Raw genomic sequence first — 19570 nt, forward strand, 5'->3', positions numbered from 1 at the left:
CCTTTAGATACTTCACAGGAACTAAAGCAATGTGTAAGGAAGAACTGTCAATTTTTCTTTTTCCCACAAAAATGTTCTTTTAGACTCATATTTTGCAATTTCACAAGATTGACAAGGGAAAATGCACAGTACAATTTGCTGTGCAATTTCTCCTGAGTACAACGATACCTCATATGTGGTGGAAATCTACTGTTTGGGAGCACGGCAGGGCTCGGAAAGGAAGGAGTGCCATTTGAATTTAAGAGCGCAAAATTGTCTAGAATATATAGCGGTTAGTATGACGCATTTGGAGAGGTCCTAATATGCCTAAACAGTGGAGATCCCTCACAAGTGATCCCATTTTAGAAAGAAGACCCCTCAAGGATTATTTCTAGATGTATGGTGAGCACTTTGAATCCCCAGGTGCTTTACAGAAGTTCATAACCTTGAGCCATGAAAATAATAAAATATATTTTTACCACAAAAATGTTGCTTTAACCCCAAATCTTTCATTTTTCAAGGGTAACAGGAGAAAGTGCACCATACAATTTGTTGTGCAATTTCTCCTGAATACCCTATATGTGGTGGAAATCTACTGTTTAGGCGCATGGCAGGGCGCGGAAGCGAAGGAGTGCTGTTTGACTTTTTGAATTCAAAATTAGCTAAGTGGCAATGTCATTCAATTCTGTATTAATCTCCCCCATCTTGGGCCTCTTCCAGGCATATATGTCTTCCATCCTGGTATATACAGTTGTGCTCAAAAGTTTACATACCCCGGCAGTTTTCTTTTTTGCTTTCTTGGCCTCTTTCAGAGAATATGAATGATAACACAAAAACCTTTTTCCAACTCTTGGTTAGTGGTTGGATGAAGCTATTTATTGTTAAACTACTGTGGTGTTCTCTTTTTTAATAATGACAACCAAAAACATCCAAATGACCCTGTTCAAAAGTTCACATACCCCAGTTCTTAATTCCATGTATTGTCCCCTCTAACATCAATTACAGTTTAAAGTCTGTTTTGGTAGTTGTGGATGAGGATCTTTATTTTCTCAGATGGTAAAGCTGCCCATTATTCTTGTCAAAAAGCCTCCAGTTCCTGTAATTTCCTGGGCCTTCTTTCAAGAACTGCAAGCTTGAGTTCTCCCCAGAGTGGCTCAATGATATTGAGGTCAGGAGATTGAGATGGCGACTCCAGAACCTTCACTTTGTTCTGCTGTAGCCAATGACAGGCCGACTTGGCCTTGTGTTTTGGATCGTTGTCATGTTGGAACGTCCAAGTACGTTCCATGCGCAGCTTCTGGGCTGAGTGCAAATTTGCCTCCAGTATTTGCTGATAACATGCTGCATCCATTTTCCTTCAACTTTGACCAAGTTTCCTGTGCCTTTGTTGCTCATACATCCCCACATCATCCGCGATCCACCTCTGTGCTTAACAGTAGGAATGGTGTTCCTTTCATTATAGGCCGTGTTGACACCTCTCCAAATGTAATGTTTATGGTTGTGGCCAAAAAGTTTGATTTTGGTCTCATCACCCCAAATTACCTTGTTCAAGATATAGGGAGGCTTGTCTCTGTGCTGTTTGGCATATTGTAGGCGAGATACTTTGTGGCATTTGCACAGCAGTGGCTTTTTTCTGGCAACTCGACCATGCAGCCCATTTTTCTTCAAGTGCCTGTCTATTGTGCATCTTGAAACAGCCACACCGTTAGTTTTCAGTGAGTCCTGTATTTCATCTGATGTTATTTGTGGGTTTTTCTTTGCCTCCTGAACAATTTTCCTGGAAGTTGTGGCTGAAATTTTTGTTTGGGTACTCGATTGTGGTTTGGTTTTTACAGAGCCCCTGATTTTCCATTTGTTAATCACAGTTTGAATGCTGCTGACTGGCATTATCAATTCCTTGGATATCTTTTTGTATCCCTTTCCTGTTTAATACAGTTCAACTATCTTTTCTCGTAGATCCGTTGACAATTCTTTTGCTTTCCCAATGACTCACAATCCAGAAACATCAGTGGCTGGATGAAAGATGCAAGAGCCTGTCTTGATCCCAGAAACTCACTCAGCTTTTATGAACACATACTGATTACAAGCAAACAGGTCACAGGTGAGCATGTTACCTTTATTAGCCATTCAACCCATTTGTGTCATCTTCTGTGCATGCTATCAGGCCAAAATCACCAGGGTATGTGAACTTTTGATCAGGGTCATTTGGATATTTTTGGTCATCATTATGATTTAAAAAGAGAAAACACAGTAGTTTGACAATAAATGGCTTCACCTAACCACTAACCATGAGTGGAAAAAAACATTTTGTGTTATCATTCATATTTTGCTGGGGTATGTAAATGTTTGAGCACAACTGTATGTTCCCCATCCTTGTCCCATCCTAGTATGTATGATCCCGCTCATGGTATACATAGCTTTCACCCTGGTATACAGTACAGATCAAAAGTTTGGACACACCTTATCGTTCAAAGAGTTTCCTTTCTTTTCATGACTCTGAAAATTGTAGGTTTAGATTCACATTGAAGGCATCAAAACTATGAATTAACACATGTGGAATGAAATACTTAACAAAAAAGTGTGAAGCTACTGAAAATATGTTTTATATTCTAGGTTCTTCAAAGTAGCCACCTTTTGCTTTGATTACTGCTTTGCACACTCTTTGAATTCTCTTGATGAGCTTCAAGAGGTAGTCACCGGAAATGGTTTTCACTTCACAGGTGTGCCCTGTCAGGTTTAATAAGTGTGATTTCTTGCCTTATAAATGGGTTTAGGACCATCAGTTGTGTTGTGTAGAAGTCTGGTGGATACACAGCTGATAGTCCTACTGAATACACTGTTAAGGCCCCGTTACACGCTACTATTTATCTGACGATATGTCGTCGGGTTCATGGTTTTCGTGACGCACTTCCATCGTCGTTAGCGACGTCGTTGCGTGTGACACCTATGAGCGACTCCGAACGATCGTAAAAATAGCGAAAAACGTTGATCGTTGACACGTCATTCATTTTCAAAATATTGTTCGTCATTTCGAACGCAGCAGACATATTGCTACGTTTGACACCCTGTCAACGACGAACAACATCGTTAGTGTGTCCGTCATCAGCGACGCGGGCGTGTCGTTACAAGCAACGCTTCTCGCCTCCTCCGCTCTGATTGGTGTCATGCCAGCGTGTATGCTATGGACAATTATACGCCTCTGTCGTTGCCGGAATCGTTGGGAGGAATGTTGTGTGACAGTGTCCACACAACCGCCTTGGTCAAACAATATATCGCTGAACGATGTAGCGTCATTTGTGAGACGTGTGACCGCTACAAAACGACTTATGAGCGATCTCGGCAAATCGTAACAACGATCTGGGCATGTCACATCGCTAACGAGATCGCTAGCGATCTCGTTGTGTGTAATGCCGCCTTTAGAATTTGTATTATGGCAAGGAAAAAACAGCTAAGTAAAGAAAACTGAGTGGGCATCATTACTTTAAGAAATGAAGGTCAGTCAGTCCGAAAAATTGTGAAAACTTTGAAAGTTTCCCCAAGTGCAGTGGCGAAATCCATCAAAAGCTACAAAGAAACTGCCTCACATGAGGACCGCCCCAGGAAATGAAGACCAAGAGTCACTTCTGCTGCGGAGGATAAGTTTATCCGAGTCACCAGCCTCAGAAGTCGCAGGTTAACAGCAGCTTAGATTAGAGACAAGGTCAATGCCACACAGAGTTCTAGCATCAGACACATCTCTAGAACAACTGTTAAGAGGAGACTTTGTGCAGCAGGCCTTCATGGTAAAATAGCTGCTAGGAAACCACTGCTAAGGACAGGCAACAAGAAGAAGAGACTAGTTGGGGCTAAAGAGCACAAGGAATGGACATTAGACCAGTAGAAATCTGTGCTTTGGTCTGATGACTCCAAATTTGAGATCTTTGGATCCAACCACCGTGTCTTTGTGCGAAGCAGAAAAGGTGGACGGATGGACTCTACATGCTTGGTTTCCACCGTGAAGCATGGAGGAGGAGGTGTGATAGTGTGGGGGTGCTTTGCTGGTGACACTCTTGGGGATTTATTCAAAATTGAAGGCATACTAAACCAGCATGGCTACCACAGCATCTTGCGGCATGCTATTCCATCCGGTTTGTGTTTAGTTGGACCATCATTTATTTTTCAACAGGACAATGACCCCAAACACACCTCCAGGCTGTCTAAGGGCTATTTGACTAAGAGCGAGAGTGATGGGGTGCTACGTCAGATGATCTGGCCTCCACAGTCACCAGACCTGAACCCAATCGAGATGGTTTAGGGTGAGCTGGACCGCAGAGTAAAAGCAAGAGGGCCAACAAGTGCTAAGCATCTCTGGGAACTCCTTCAAGACTGTTGGAAGATCATTTCCGGTGACTACCTCCTGAAGCTCATCAAGAGAATGCCAAGAGTGTGCAAAGCAGTAATGAAAGCAAAAAGTGGCTACTTTGAAGAACCTAGAATATAAGACATATTTTCAGTTGTTTCACACTTTTTGTTAAGTATTTCATTCCACATGTGTTATTTCATAGTTTTGATGCCTTCAATGTGAATCTACTATTTTCAGAGTCATGAAAATAAAGAAAACTCTTTGAATGAGAAAATGTGTCCAAACCTTTGGTATTTACTGTATATATTCCCATCCTAGTATATACAGTCATATGAAAAAGTTTGGGCACCCCTATTAATGTTAACCTTTTTTCTTTATAACAATTTGTTTTTTTGCAGCAGCTATTTCAGTTTCATACATCTAATAACTGATGGACTGAGTAATATTTCTGGATTGAAATGAGGTTTATTGTACTAACAGAAAATGTACAATCCGCATTTAAACAAAATTTGACCGGTGCAAAAGTATGGGCACCTCAACATAAAAGTGACATTAATATTTTGTAGATTCTCCTTTTGCAAAAATCACAGCCTCTAGTCGCTTCCTGTAGCTTTTAATGAGTTCCTGGATCCTGGATGAAGGTATATTTGACCATTCCTGTTTACAAAACAATTCCAGTTCAGGTAAGTTTGATGGTCGCCGAGCATGGACAGCCGCTTCAAATCATCCCACAGATGTTCAATGATATTCAGGTCTGGGGACTGGGATGGACATTCCAGAACATTGCAATTGTTCCTCTGCATGAATGCCTGAGTAGATTTGGAGCGGTGTTTTGGATCATTGTCTTGCTGAAATATCCATCCCCTGTGTAATTTCAACTTCGTCACTGATTCTTGCACATTATTGTCAAGAATCTGCTGATACTGAGTTGAATCCATGCGACCCTCAACTTTAACAAGATTCCTGGTGCCGGCATTGGCTACACAGCCCCAAAGCATAATGGAACCTCCACCAAATTTTACTGTGGGTAGCAAGTGCTTTTCTTGAAATGCCGTGTTTTTTTGCCTCCATACATAACGCCTTTTTGTATGACCAAACAACTCAATCTTTGTTTCATCAGTCCACAGGACCTTCTTCCAAAATGTAACTGGCTTGTCCAAATGTGCTTTTGCATACCTCAGGCGACTCTGTTTGTGGCGTGCTTGCAGAAACGGCTTCTTTCGCATCACTCTCCCATACAGCTTCTCCTTGTGCAACGTGCGTTGTATTGTTGACCGATGCACATTGACACCATCTGCAGCAAGATGAAGCTGCAGGTTTTTGGAGGTGGTCTGTGGATTCTCCTTGACTGTTCTCACCATTCTTCTTCTCTGCCTTTCTGATATTTTTCTTGGCCTGATACTTCTGGGCTTAACAAGAACTGTACCTGTGTTCTTCCATTTCCTTACTATGTTCCTCACAGTGGAAACTGACAGTTTAAATCTCTGAGACAACTTTTTGTATCCTTCCCCTGAACAACTATGTTGAATAATCTTTGTTTTCAGATCATTTGAGAGTTGTTTTGAGGAGCCCATGATGCCTCTCTTCATAGGAGATTCAAATAGGAGAACAACTTGCAAGTGGCCACCTTAAATACCTTTTCTCATGATTGGATAAACCTGCCTATGAAGTTCAAAGCTCAATGAGGTTACAATACCAATTTAGTGCTTTAGTAAGTCAGTTAAAATTAGTTAGGAGTGTTCAAATCAAGAAATTGATAAGGGTGCCCATAATTTTGCATTGGTCAAATTTTGTTTAAATGCGGATTGCACATTTTCTGTTAGTACAATAAACCTCATTTCAATCCAGAAATATTACTCAGTCCATCAGTTATTAGATATATGAAACTGAAATAGCTGCTGCAAAAACCCAAATTGTTATAAAGGAAAAAGGTTAAACATTAATAGGGGTGCCCAAACTTTTTCATATGACTGTATGACCCTCAACCTGGGCTCATCCTGATATATATGATCCCCATCCTGGTATATATGTTTCCCATTCTAGGGTCCAATCTGTTATATATGTCCCTCATCCTGGTATACATGATCAACATTCTTGTTATATATGTATTATTCCCACCATGGACCCATCTTGGTGTATAGACCCCTAATCAAATAAAAAATGAAACTATTCTACTCACCTTTCATCTGTTCCTCTAGTGTATGGTGTCCTCTTCTGATGCCAGCAACTCATTTCAGCATGTAAGCGATGCAGCACATGATGTCAAAGCCATACACGCTGAGTTACACGCCATCAACTGCTGGAATATTCACTGCTCCCCACACCCATGATTATGGGTGTGGGGAGCAGTGAATATTCATTCTTTTTAATAATGGCTACACATGATTGCCCAGCCAGCAGCTGCAGTAAGCCGGCGGCTGGATGACCATGTGTGCTGCTATGAAAGAAAAGAAATATTCACTGCTCTCAACGCCCATAATCTCGCTAACTTCTTGATGCTGGCTTCAGTCCCGAGAGGAGGGTGGGATTATGGGTGTGAGGAGCAGTGAATATTCATTTACTTTAATAGCAGGCACACTGTTAGCCCAAGCGCCGGCTCCTGCCTCCTGTGACCCATTCTTCCACAGCCGCCACCTCCCCAACAGCCACAGCCAGGTAAATATGGACTTTCCTTCAAAATGTTTTGGAGAAAAAGTTTGTCTTATAGTACAATAATAATAATACATTAACTCCCTGGTTTAAGAGCATAAATATAAAAATTTGAAAACTGCAAACTTTTGCTAAATTTCTGATATATTCACAAATAAATGCATACAATTTCATCTTAAGTTTACCACTATCATTAAGTACAATATGTCAGAAAAAAATAATCTCAGAATCAGTGAGAACTGTTGAAGGGTTCCAGAGTGATTTTTGCATAAAGTGATACTGGTCAGAATTTAAAAAAAATTGCCTGTTCAGAAAGGTGAAAACAGGCTTCGGGGGCGGAAAGGGTAAAAATGGGTTGTCCTCTACTAAACAGTTCTTTAGTAATTGCGAAAGTGTGGGACAAAGTAAAAAAAAAGAATACTTACCTCCCAGACAGGGACCACTCTGCTCAATTTCATTACATAAATAATGTCACGTTACTGCTGTAGCGAATGAATACCTGTGCTGCCATATGCTTGTAAATTATTCAATAAGCATTCTATATTTAGCTGAAATGTATTCTTGTATGAACTATGATGGAATAGATCTGTCCACATTCAGTCTTTAGCATTTAACTTGCATTAATACATCATTTACCGTAACTTTAATCTATGAAGGACACAACATAGAATAAATGTGACTAATATTGCAAAAACTATATGACAACCTGCAAGGCCACACACGTGTAAGTAATAAAAGCTATTGTGCATTGTATGTTGTGTATTTAAAAGCCTATTCCTTATGTAATGTACAATCTCAGTTCATGTATAGCATGCAACAGCAAACGAGATCACAGGAAAAGCTGATACTGTGATTTGAACCAGGTTTACCCTGGGAATGTTCTTAATCTCTGAAACTCCTCCGTCTACTCTAATTATAATTCCACACTCCATGCACAGTCTTTAAATATAGACAATGATACTTTATACTGTCCATAACACATACAAAGTGCAGCCTCAAAGATCCCTCATGCAGAAAAGTTTACTTATACTAAACGAACATTTAGGCATTATTTTATTATCTTTCCTGTTTTAATATTTACTGATATAAATATTTCAATGAAACCAAAGAAATGAGCCAAACCATATGTTGATATAAGGGTAAAGTGTTGGTGCACGTTCACACTATGGCCATTTAACAGACAAAACCGGAGATAAAAACAAAATGATCAAATACCCTGTAGTATGTAAATAAATAATAGTAATAGGACATGTAAATGACATACGGCACTTGGTTAAGGCCATTTTGGTTGAAAAAGTATAAAAGCTGTCCTACCGCCACAATGGGGATGGTCCATCTCTATGTTTACCTTTACTATTATTATTTATTTAGAAAAGGGTATTTTCTCATTTTATAAATATTTCAAGTAATGTTATCTTTATGAAAAGAAAAGTGCTAAGAATAGTTGTATACTAAGCGAGTCATGTTTTATGCTGTACGTGTTTTTTTTCGTTATCTATCTTGATATGTTCAAGGATTCTGCAAAGTATCTGCCCAGAATGCTCTTGCTGCTCAGTTCACACAGCTAAAAGCGTAAAACATGCTCATAGCTCCCTCTCATGATGACTGAGATTCGCACAACTTTTTTTTCTCCCTCTTCTTTCAGCTGCTGAGTGGTTAGATCTAATTGCTTCAGTGAGGTCACCAAAAGGTATTTATCGAAAAGCATTGAACAACAACAGGCTTAACACAGAGACACACAGAGAAAACCCCTCTTGCGCGTTGATTTATGGAAACAATTAGGATTGTAGTACAGTTCTTTCTGGGTTGAGAAATCTTGTGGCTACATACTCATGCTACAGAAAGCAGGCAGCAGAAATGGAAGACACATATATCCAGCTGTTATCATGGAGAACAAGTAAGTTATCTCTGCTCTTCAGGGAATAAGGAGTCTTCTAAACTTTCAGAGTTTCATGTTACTTCACTTTTACTACCGTTAGTAGGAAGACACAATGTTTTAAGTAATAGAATGAAATGTAATTTTCACTGAATATCTGTGTAACGTTGACAGCTCAGCTCACATGCTGCTGTCTATAAGACGTCTGGAGACTATGCTGAGTAATATAGCAATTCTCTGCATGAACAAAATTGTGTTACCACTAAAGCCCAGTAATTTACGATGCATGATGCATATGTAGACATAGCTTTTTGTACTGCTTTGCATGTTTTGTTTATTTTTTTATCTCTTTTCTGCCATATTTTTATGCTATGATAGGTAAAACGTTTTTCTTTAGAAATATACATTAATGGAAATATATATCAATTGACTCCATTAATTGGGTGGAAATAATTGCTATAAATTTTATCATGTCTTTACAGTTCTGTTACATTTGCATTCAACAGTATGTCAGAGTGGTCTTGAAAATTATTGCTGCCAAGGTCATCCCATTCTGAGCTTCTGAGGATACTGCGGAGAAAGATCAGTTTTGTGAAATCCACAGTTTATGGCAAAGACACAAGACAGCAATACAAGCCTGGAGTTCTACTGAGTTGTTTCATCTAATCCAATATTAAAGTGTACAACCGGATTTTGGACCGAAAAACACAGAACAACCTGAGATTTACGTTTCATTATGATGTTCATGAACACCCAGATCACTGCACTATAATGTGCAAATGGATACTAACTTGGATCCTGCCAACTTTGCTCTACATACCATACCTTTACACTATCCTTCTACTGAGCACGCTCTCACTAGCCTGCAATGACATGACTACAGAGCAAACGGCTGCAAATGTGAACTGTTCCAGCCTTGAACGGCATACCAGAAGTTATGATTTTATGAAAGGGGGTGATGTAAGAATAAGGAAACTTTTTTGTCGAACGCAGTGGTATCTGTGGATTGATAAGCGTGGTAATGTGAAGGGTACACAAGACCCAAACAACAGCTACAGTAAGTACTCATCCCTTATTTCCTTACTAACTCTAACAGGGTGAGGTTAGGGATGCTTTAAAGTTTGATTCATTAATAAGATAATGCTTCCATGGAGGTCACAATTTGCTCAAGTTCACGTACATAATAAAGGCTAAATCAGATTTGTGTTTTACACTCGTAGACAGATATTTGGTATTGATTTAAAATTTAGGTCCAAAAAAATGTAGAGTGATTCAAAACATTTTTCCTGATCTTTTTCTTAAAACTGGTAATAACTGGTTAATGCATGAAATCATGATAAAAAAGGGGTTTAAGTAATATCTAAATTAATTATACTGATGATTTAGTCAATAGTTCTGTAGAATAATTGTAAATATAAGATGATATTAATAAGCATATGGACAAGAATAAGAAAACAGTCCACTTAATACCGGTTTTCCAAGATGTATTTATTGCCTTGTCATAGTGTGTAGTTTCAGCAGGTGAGACCTGTTAGGCTAAGTGCACAAGTCCTGTAATCATCCGTTAGAACGGATCCTGCAGAGATCCATTGGTAAAAAAGTTCGGCAAACACAACTTTTTTGTCGGTTGTTAAATAACAGATTTCTGCTACTTCGTTTTTTGGGAAGTCTATGTTGAACGGATCCGTTCCATAGACTCCAATGATAAAAAAAAAGTAAGCCATCAGAAATCAGTTAACAACGGAAAAAAAGTTGTGCTTGCACAACTTTTTTCCAATGGATCTCTGCAGGATCTGTTATAACGGATGACTACAGTACATGTGATCTAAACCTTAAAAAGGATCCGTCTACAAGAGAACATAATACTTTTCTATACCATGTGTATAAAAAGTCCATATCTGACTGTGCCTAAGGAGCAATAATCAAAAGCATTCTTCATGATTAGGTCTTTGGCAAACTTGCAGGAAAATTCACATTTGTTGTGGATTGTGCTTTTAATTGACTTCACCTTATGCATTAACCGGGTGATATTCACTATGAAAATGGGAAACTCCACTGCTTGCTCATATTTCCTTGTGGAATTCTTCAGGTACCTGTGGATGGGGTTTTGAAAACCGCATCCACATGTAATGCATTGTAAATTGCCATGGATTTGTGGTGCAGAATCAACACTGCAAATGAGCAGAAATTCTTCAACGTCTGATTGGTCATTAGAGAAATCAAAGTATCAAATACTCTGCCACAAGAAGTACTAATTGTAGATAAAGTGACAGGATTAAAAAAGGATGTTTTGCAATACCATAGGTCAAACTGGTGTAAGAAAGCTTGAACGTAACTTGTAACTATATGTGTTCATATGCAAATGTATTGTGTGTTATATGTAAACTATTTATGTATTGTGTACTATATATTCATATTATATATATAATGGGTTGCAAGGGATACCTTATGTAATGATCATTGGCAAAGTTACATTAGTCCAAATTACAGGCTTGCTTTGGGTGAAGGGGCAGGTAGGGCAATTTTATGGTCTCTGGGTGTTGATAACCATTTAATAGAAAAATATTGTTTCTGCAACAAAGCTACGAGATGTGTATTTTCTCATCTGAAATAAGATATATCTGTGGAAAAAAACCAAAATGACTGATAGAATAAGCCACTTAAAGGAAGAGGTGACACATTTCTAATGTAACCAAGTAAAAAAAAAACCTAAGGGTATAATTTAGGATTATACAGTAAATAGGGCAATGAGTAAATGAATCACTAACTGGGTATTTAAAAGCAATGTCCCACATCAAATGCAACTAGACAGGAGGATACAGGGTGTGTACAATAATGTCCTCTTTTCTTTTAGATGATACAAGTTTGTTTCACCTCTAAAAACCTATGCATCTTACAGTCAATTAGAGTAAAGGGATCCTGGTGGAGGGATTATTGTGCATTTACTGCTACAATGCCAAGTAAATTATGAAACTTTGACATGCAAAGAAACCTCCCTAACCATAGCGAGTAATGAGCAGAAAGCCTCTAGCTGTTTTGAATGTGTTTGACAATGACAGCGAATGGGTAAAAGTGGCCATACATGTAATGATTCATCACACAATAAAACAATAAATGAGAATCTGCTTATGCATGGACCAGTACCCGCAACCTATAACCGACTGCAGGAAAAAAATAATCTTGGGGTGTCCAGTTCTGTTTAATGATCTCCAAACAATTGTTATGTGCAAAAAAAACCTCCAATACATGCAAGGCTGGGTTTACACAAGATGAAATACATTTTGGCATGCAATCAGCTGTCTACATTTTTTTTTGTATGGAAACTATTGTTTTTATAGTGGTGACTAAGCGGTTCTGAAGGTTTCTATTTTGGGTGTTTTTTTTACAGATATATACTCACATATATGTGTGTATGTGTGTAGATGCACATGTGTGTGTGTATGTCTATGTATGTGTGTGTATATGTGTATATGCATAAGTGTTTGTGTGCACTAGTGTCTGAATGTGTCTACATGCGTGTGTATGTATATGTGTGAATATGTGTGTATATGTGCATATGTGTGTATGTGTCTATGAGCGTGTCTATGTCTGTGTATGTATATGTGTACATATGTGTGTATGTGGGTATGTGTGTGCATATGTGTGTGTGTGAGTGTCTATGTGCGTGTGTATATATGTGCTTATGTGTGTGTGTGTATGTGTGTATATGTATGTGTGTTCCAGTGAAATGTGGCTTCTCAGACTGGTACTCAGCCTAGTGCTGGAGAATTAGGAGGTGCAGGGATCTGTTAACACAGCATCAGTATGCTTCTTCTTGGGAGTTCTTTTTAGATTTAGTAAGCTTGTCTTTGCAGCCACTTAAAGCCCAAAGCTGCTATAACATTTAGCATGTAGTTGCTCTCCATTAAAAACTTTTAACAGAGTATATATTACTCTGTTAAAAGTTATACTAAAGTATGAGTCCTTCATGTGCTCCCCATTGTCCCATAGATTCTAATTATGGTAAAAACCCTTTAGAAAGAACAATTTCACAGTTTTCCAAGCCACTTGTGATTATGCATTAGAGAGTTCTTCGATTGGGAAAACTCATTAGCATTAGGGCGAGGAATACCTTAGGATGTCAGAGAAGGAGGTTCCCTACACAGGACCTGCTGTTATCTGGAGCCTCTCCAGGGTGTGCTGAGAGCAAGACATAATCAAGGTAGATTCTATGTTGGCAAAACACATTGCTGCTACTGTGGTGCAAAGGTTACAGCAAAATGAATGCCACACATATCCACTGGAATGTGTTTTTTTGGCAGTCATATTGAAATACTGTTTGTTAGGCAATATCCTACCTCACTACTGATGCAAAATTTCCCAGACCCTATACTCATGCAGAATTCATGTATGAATTTACCACAAATGAATAATAACATTCTAAAGTAAATTTATCAGAAAATGACCAATTATTAAGAAGCTTTTGTGTTACATATAGATTTAAACGTATTGTTGTTTTTTTTTATATCACAACTAAATAAAAAAATGTAATCTTGCACAATGGCCACTGTAGCTTTTTTGGACTTTCTTTAAGAAACAGTTTTCAGAAGTCTCATTATCATCACAGTCAGGATTACAATGATTGGTGATGCCACAACTTCCCTCCTTTCACAATGACATTCATTTGTACATGCTCAGTGAATGTTTCCATATAAAACAGAGGGCGTGAGTCAGTCTATTGCTGCTAATGTACACGTAGATTTCTTGAAAGAATGAAAGGTATGAGTCTAGAATATCCTTTGTGAACAGAGTGAAAATTGTAAGATTTTTTTACAACCTATTGTGAAAAATAAGAAAAATAGCATGCTTTTGATACATCTAACATAAAAACCTTGATTTAAACAGTAAGTCATTTTCTGATTCACATTCCCTTTGATACATTGACTCACAGCATGCACCTGCACAACAAATACTTGTGAATATAGAAGATAGTTTAAAAGCCTTACGTCTCTGTTGAATGTCAGTGTTTGATCAGTATTTTGTATTAGTAACTGTATCCAAAATCAGGAGTGGAACCTACAGAGGGAAAAACTCAGCTGTTTTGTGTTTAGGCTTACAAATACTTATATAATACTGACTAAGAATAGTGATGTGTGGATAAGAAAGTATAGGAGTGGTAAGAAAGCTTCCTGATCGGTTTGGAAAGAAACGTCTCAAGCTCGTAATGTAATAGTTTAAAATGGATATTCCTCAAAACCAGGAATAACATTTTCTTAAAGTACAGGTTTCTTACAAATTGATGGATCCTTTTTTATTATCACTTTACAGAAAATTATTTTCTTAAAAGTTAATATTTCGAATTCTCTTCATACTGTATAGAGATACATGCTTATATACAATACACGCTTTAGTCTACAATGACAAATGGTAAAACTATAAATAGTCAGTTCTTACATCCTATTTAATAAAAAGGATGAAATATACCGTATTGGACATACTATAGTTACTTTATTCATTTGCTGTGCAATGAGTACGGTCATTCCTTTTTGGAAGCCTCAAAACATTGTACAAGGAAAGCCTAAAGATTTCTACGTCAAATGTAAAACTCTTCATATATCTGGTTTACTAAAAATAATGGAGTTTTTTGCTTGTTTGTTCTTTTTAAATGGAAATTATCATGAAGTCCTATTAAGTAATACAGTGATTGAAGAGTGGGACTTGCAACTTGAGAGTCCCTGTGAGCTTGGAGGAGTACTTGAGCCACTCCTGTATTTGATAGATAGCCGTGTAATAATACGTTTCTCCAACAGGAGCCTGGCTGGTCAGTTTCACTTGTCACCATTAGCTATTTGTCAGTGGTGCCAGAAATGGGACCTGGATTGATCAGGAGATCACCCCAGTAGCTGCTTTTTTTAAAAGGGCTGATAATAAAAATCCTTAAAATGTAATTTTTTTTGTGGAGCATTATGTATATATTCAACCACACTAAAGTTTTGACTTGTCTGTTAGTCCGAAATTTGCTCGATGAGTTTTATTTAAAGACTAATGTGATATCAAACGAGTATCATTGTCTTATATTTAGTGGGTTTTTATTCATTTATTTACTTATAAAACGTATTTATTACCAACTAATATGATTATCCTCAGATATGTTTCTTGCTATATCTGAAGGCAACAAGCCTTAGGCAATGGAATCCTTTAAACTTTAAAAATGCATAATTGGTAACCTAATTAGAAGCTTGAGACAGAATCTCCTTGTAATTAATTTCTAATAGTACCATTTTACAATGCCTGCAGGTAATACAGGATGACAAGACGAACTTTATATTTTAACAACGCACGGGCTAAAATAACTGTACAGTGGTAAAATGGTCACCTTTTCTCTTAAATATGTTACTTTGCCATCAAAAGAGGAATAGAAATCACTACCATCTTTCTTTTTAAACTATACTAGTTTATAAAGACGAAATAAACTTTTGTGCTTATTATTCTTCTTTATATTGACCTCAAATATTCCATTAAAAAAACATATTCTTTATGTAAGCATTTTTTATTTCTAATTGCAAGAGACAGCTAGAACAATAATGGCCACTAGTATTCTCTAAAACAATAACAAAAGCTCTTGTAAAGTATATGGTGCTCACATTATAAACAGTGATCCAGAAACTGTTCACACAATCCAGAGAATTATAAACTTAGTAATAAAATATAAAATGCATTAATTAATATAGTAGATGTTAATAGTTTAAAAGCTGAAATATTTACCTCCTATTTTACACTTTCTTAAATCTCAGCACAGTAAGGATATGTGCCCACAACACCATTAAGTTGGCATTGGAACTTCCATCTTTTCCTAGGCGAAGACACTTTAGGAAAATGCTGGTGGTCATTTTCCTGAAGAGTCTTTCTAGTTTCTTTTTGCGGCATCTTTGCTTTGTACTTTCAACAAAGTCGAGTGAAGAATGAACAAGTTACCGTACTTTGTTTACCACACCAAAGTTCCGAACCTAAAGCAGTTAAAGAAACAACATAAGATGGAACATGTCCACAGCAATGTTAATTTGACATTACTGTGCATTATGTTAATTTTTTTCAGATAGATTGCAGGTATTATCCACCGGAAAAATAGGTTGCATTTAGATACCCTAAGTCATTAATTTCATCAAAGCATCACTGAGGCTAAATCCCATGCATCTGTTAACCAAATGTTTGGGGAAGGGGGGGTTTGGGCGAAAGTTTTGTTTCTTTTGGGGGAGAGTTCCAAAACTATCTGCTGTTCAAACTGTAAGCCCCTCCTTTATGGATGTAGTGGCATAATGACACCTCTAAAATTACCAAGTAGCTTGTGCAAATCAAGTTCCTCAGAGCAAATCCATGTTATTTCAGTAGCTAGATGACTCGGAACACTACCAGAGATAAAATATCATTTCTATAACTAATGCTAATGTTCTCATTTTCACATCTTTATTTTTGACCCCCAACTTAGTTTTCTAGTGTAAATAAACATAATAAATACATCCTTCCATACTATTTACTCATTCCGATAAACCCATAATTTTATCCCATGCGTCAGCACCTTGTTTCCTGGATTGTCTGCTTTTGTGGGTTATAATAAGCCCTTTTCAAACAAAATCAGCACCCCCCCCCAAGCTTCCTTTACCTGTGCAATTTGCAAGTCCTGATGTTCTTAAACATAACTGTGTTTTAGATCAAATGCACTGTTGCAGCCTTGAAATGGGTTCTGCTATCTTAGTGGCTGCAGCTATCCGACTTGTACAGGAGAATATTGGAGCGCAACCATGACTGTGCATGTGCAGTTTCATTATGGTATAGATTTGGGATATACTGCGCATGCTCACCAATGCATGAAAACCTTAACGACCTAATAGGTAGCCAAAGCAGACAATGCACAAGCGCAAAAACCAATGTGGGACCAGATCATGTCAAATACCATATTTAATGGATGCCACACACAAAAAGAAAATAGCAGCATGAAGGAATATAAAGTGAATAGTTAAAGAGGTTATCCACTACTTTTACATTGATGGCCTATCCTTGGACATCAATATCTTATCGGCCGGGGTCCAATACCCAGAACCCCGCTGATCAGCTGTACTTGATGCCAGTGGTGGCAGCAAAAAGCCGGAAATGCTCAGTTTTGGAGTTTCCCCATCTTCTGATAGAGGCCGCGGTCGGGTACTGTACATCTGTCTACCATTCAGATCATTAAAAGGCAGTTGTACAGTACTCGTCTGCCGCTATCATTAGATGGGGCAGCTCTGGACTGAGCATTTCTAACTGCCTGCTGCCACCTCCGGCACTGCTAATGGCTGACCAGTGTTGGTGCGGGATGTCGGACTCTGGCCGAACAGACATTGATAACCTATCCTGAGGATAGGTCATCAATGAAAAGTAGTGGACAACTTCTTTCAGATTTATGAAGAATGTTACTGTTTTGGACATTTTTGAATAGCTGATAATATAAATATACTATTTGGCAAAGTAGCAGAGGTGCCTCTTAATATATCAAAAATTTTGGTGAAACACTTTTAGTTGCTTATGAGCTTATATAAAATTCTAAAGAGAAATGATATTTAGTGAAAGCGATATCTAATTTTACAAATAATGAAACCAATCACCATATATATCACTGTTGTCAAAAACAACATCATTCTAGAATGTGACCCATATACAGATGGACATTTTCATTCTCGTAATATCTCATCCTGCCACTGGCTTCAACTCATTAAAGTTTAATGTTAGGCCATCTTATGGCGTGTGTAATCTGACTCTGAATAAATAACAAACATAATGACCAGGGGGAAAAAAGTGGGTAAGCAAATAACCACAGAAAAATAAACTAAACGTACAAACGATTTAATGAATGAGCAAAGTCTGCAATCAGCAGTCTGGAAAAGCTTCATTCACATATGTAGAAATAATGATTTTGTGACAGAAATGAGTCAAGCCATTTAATAGCTGTGAATAACCACATGTCATGTGGAATTTCAGCACACAGAAAGCAAAGCAGTTAAAGCATTTTGTTTGGGGATCAAATTAATTGAAGAAACATTAAATGTCACTGACTGGACTGCAGTAATCACTTAAGAAATTGGAACTTCACATTCACACTGCGCTTTTAGGACAAGGACACCAATGTTTTTCATGCAGTTAAACAATTTGAATATAATAGATTTCAATCAACAATAAAAAAAAAAACCTTATAAACACGTCTTTATATACAGCTAGGGACAGTAAAAAATGTATCGTGAACTACTGTTAGAAACACTTGTTTCACGATAATATTGCAATGTAAACAGTCTGCAGATCACCCAGTGAATCAGCAAAACACATTCACCCAGTGAAAAGATATTTTGTACTTTACTATAGATTAGGGTTGGGCAATTAATTTCCCAAGGGGACACATGAGAGACTGTGATTGTTGTGGAGAGCTGAACTAATAGGCTAAAACTAAAGCCTGATTTACACGTTTCAATTAAACGTGCGATCGCATTTGCGATCGCACCCGCCCCCATCGTTTGTGCAGCACGGGCAATTTGTTGCCCGTGTCGCACAATGCTGTAACCACCGTCACACGCACTTACCTTCCATACGACCTCGCTGGGGGCGGCGAACATCCAGTTCCTGAAGTGGGAGGGACGTTCGGCGTCACAGCGACGTCACACAGCCGCCGGCCAATAGAGGCGGAGGGGTGGAGATGAGCGGGGCATAAATATTCCGCCCACCTCCTTCCTTCAGCATTGCCGGAGGACGCAGGTAAGCTGTGTTTATCGTTCCTGGGGTGTCACACGGAGCAACGTGTGCTGCCTCGGGAACATTGAACAACCGAACGTTCAATTTTTAGAAAATGAACGACGTGTATGCGATCAACGTTTTTGCGTACAATCGGAATCGCACGTAGGTTTCACACGCTACTACAATACTAACGATGCCGGATGTGCATCACTTACGACGTGACCCCGCCGACACATTAGATATATTGTAGTGTGTAAAGCCCGCTTAAGTCTGTTCAATGTTAACAAAAGTATATTATTTTACATAAGTATCAATTGTATCAGTTAATATGGAGCAGAATTAAGTATGCTAACCCTTTATCTATCGTATGAGATCCACAAATAGCCCCCTATATATAGTATGAGTCCATAGCAGTGACATCGGGACTTGTGTGGGGTGTGACAGCGGGTATGGTGTGGCCCACAGGCAATTATTTTCAGCCCTTCGCTGTCTTACTCCAGACTCAAACAGCCAAAGGGACGGATGCTTCCCGCGGGCCACACTTTGCTCAGGTCTGCTATAGAAATTGTTCTCAGCAGCACAATCACCCTGTGTAAACAGGACTCTCTCTGCTGAGAACAGTGGCCAATTATACACACTAAATAATCTGTTAGATCATTCAGTGAGCATTATTTAAGCACAGTCTTGATCACAATAACAAGTCCACACTCCAATTAGACTAAAAATCCATAAAGGGTAAGAAAAAATATGAGCACTCACCGGTTGTTTGCTGTGTGAAAAAAAACCTTTTATTCAGGCATTGGAGTTACATGCTGTGCAGGGAGGGGAGAGGGAAGGAACAGGCAGCACGTGTAGACGAAGATCGTTTCGCACACCTGCGGTGCTTCGACGGGTCTAGACTAAAAAGCCTACGATAATATTGTCATTTGGCTAATAGGAGCATTGTCAGCAGGCTTAGGCTATGTGCTGATGGGAGCTCGCACCTGTGG

The 19570-nt window shown here is 38.4% G+C and overlaps 2 protein-coding genes across 3 annotated transcripts in view; one reads left to right on the forward strand and one right to left on the reverse strand.

The window, feature by feature from the left end:
- The window catches only part of FAM227B (family with sequence similarity 227 member B), a 756766-nt gene that overhangs the window by 447620 nt on the left and 289576 nt on the right, over positions 1-19570 (reverse strand). The gene's annotated exons all lie outside the window — the stretch shown is intronic.
- Positions 8576-19570, forward strand: part of FGF7 (fibroblast growth factor 7) — a 100359-nt gene continuing 89364 nt past the window's right edge. Inside the window, exons 1-2 of one of the 2 annotated variants that reach the window (XM_075342756.1) lie at positions 8576-8867; positions 9329-9903. In XM_075342756.1, the coding sequence (XP_075198871.1) occupies positions 9618-9903 (286 nt within the window). In that variant the 5' untranslated portion in view covers positions 8576-8867; positions 9329-9617. The remainder of the gene's footprint in view (positions 8868-9328; positions 9904-19570) is intronic. The other variant, XM_075342757.1, reaches the window with a different exon arrangement.

The sequence above is a fragment of the Anomaloglossus baeobatrachus genome, chromosome 4, assembly GCF_048569485.1.
Source record: "Anomaloglossus baeobatrachus isolate aAnoBae1 chromosome 4, aAnoBae1.hap1, whole genome shotgun sequence".
Taxonomy (NCBI): Eukaryota; Metazoa; Chordata; class Amphibia; order Anura; family Aromobatidae; genus Anomaloglossus; species Anomaloglossus baeobatrachus.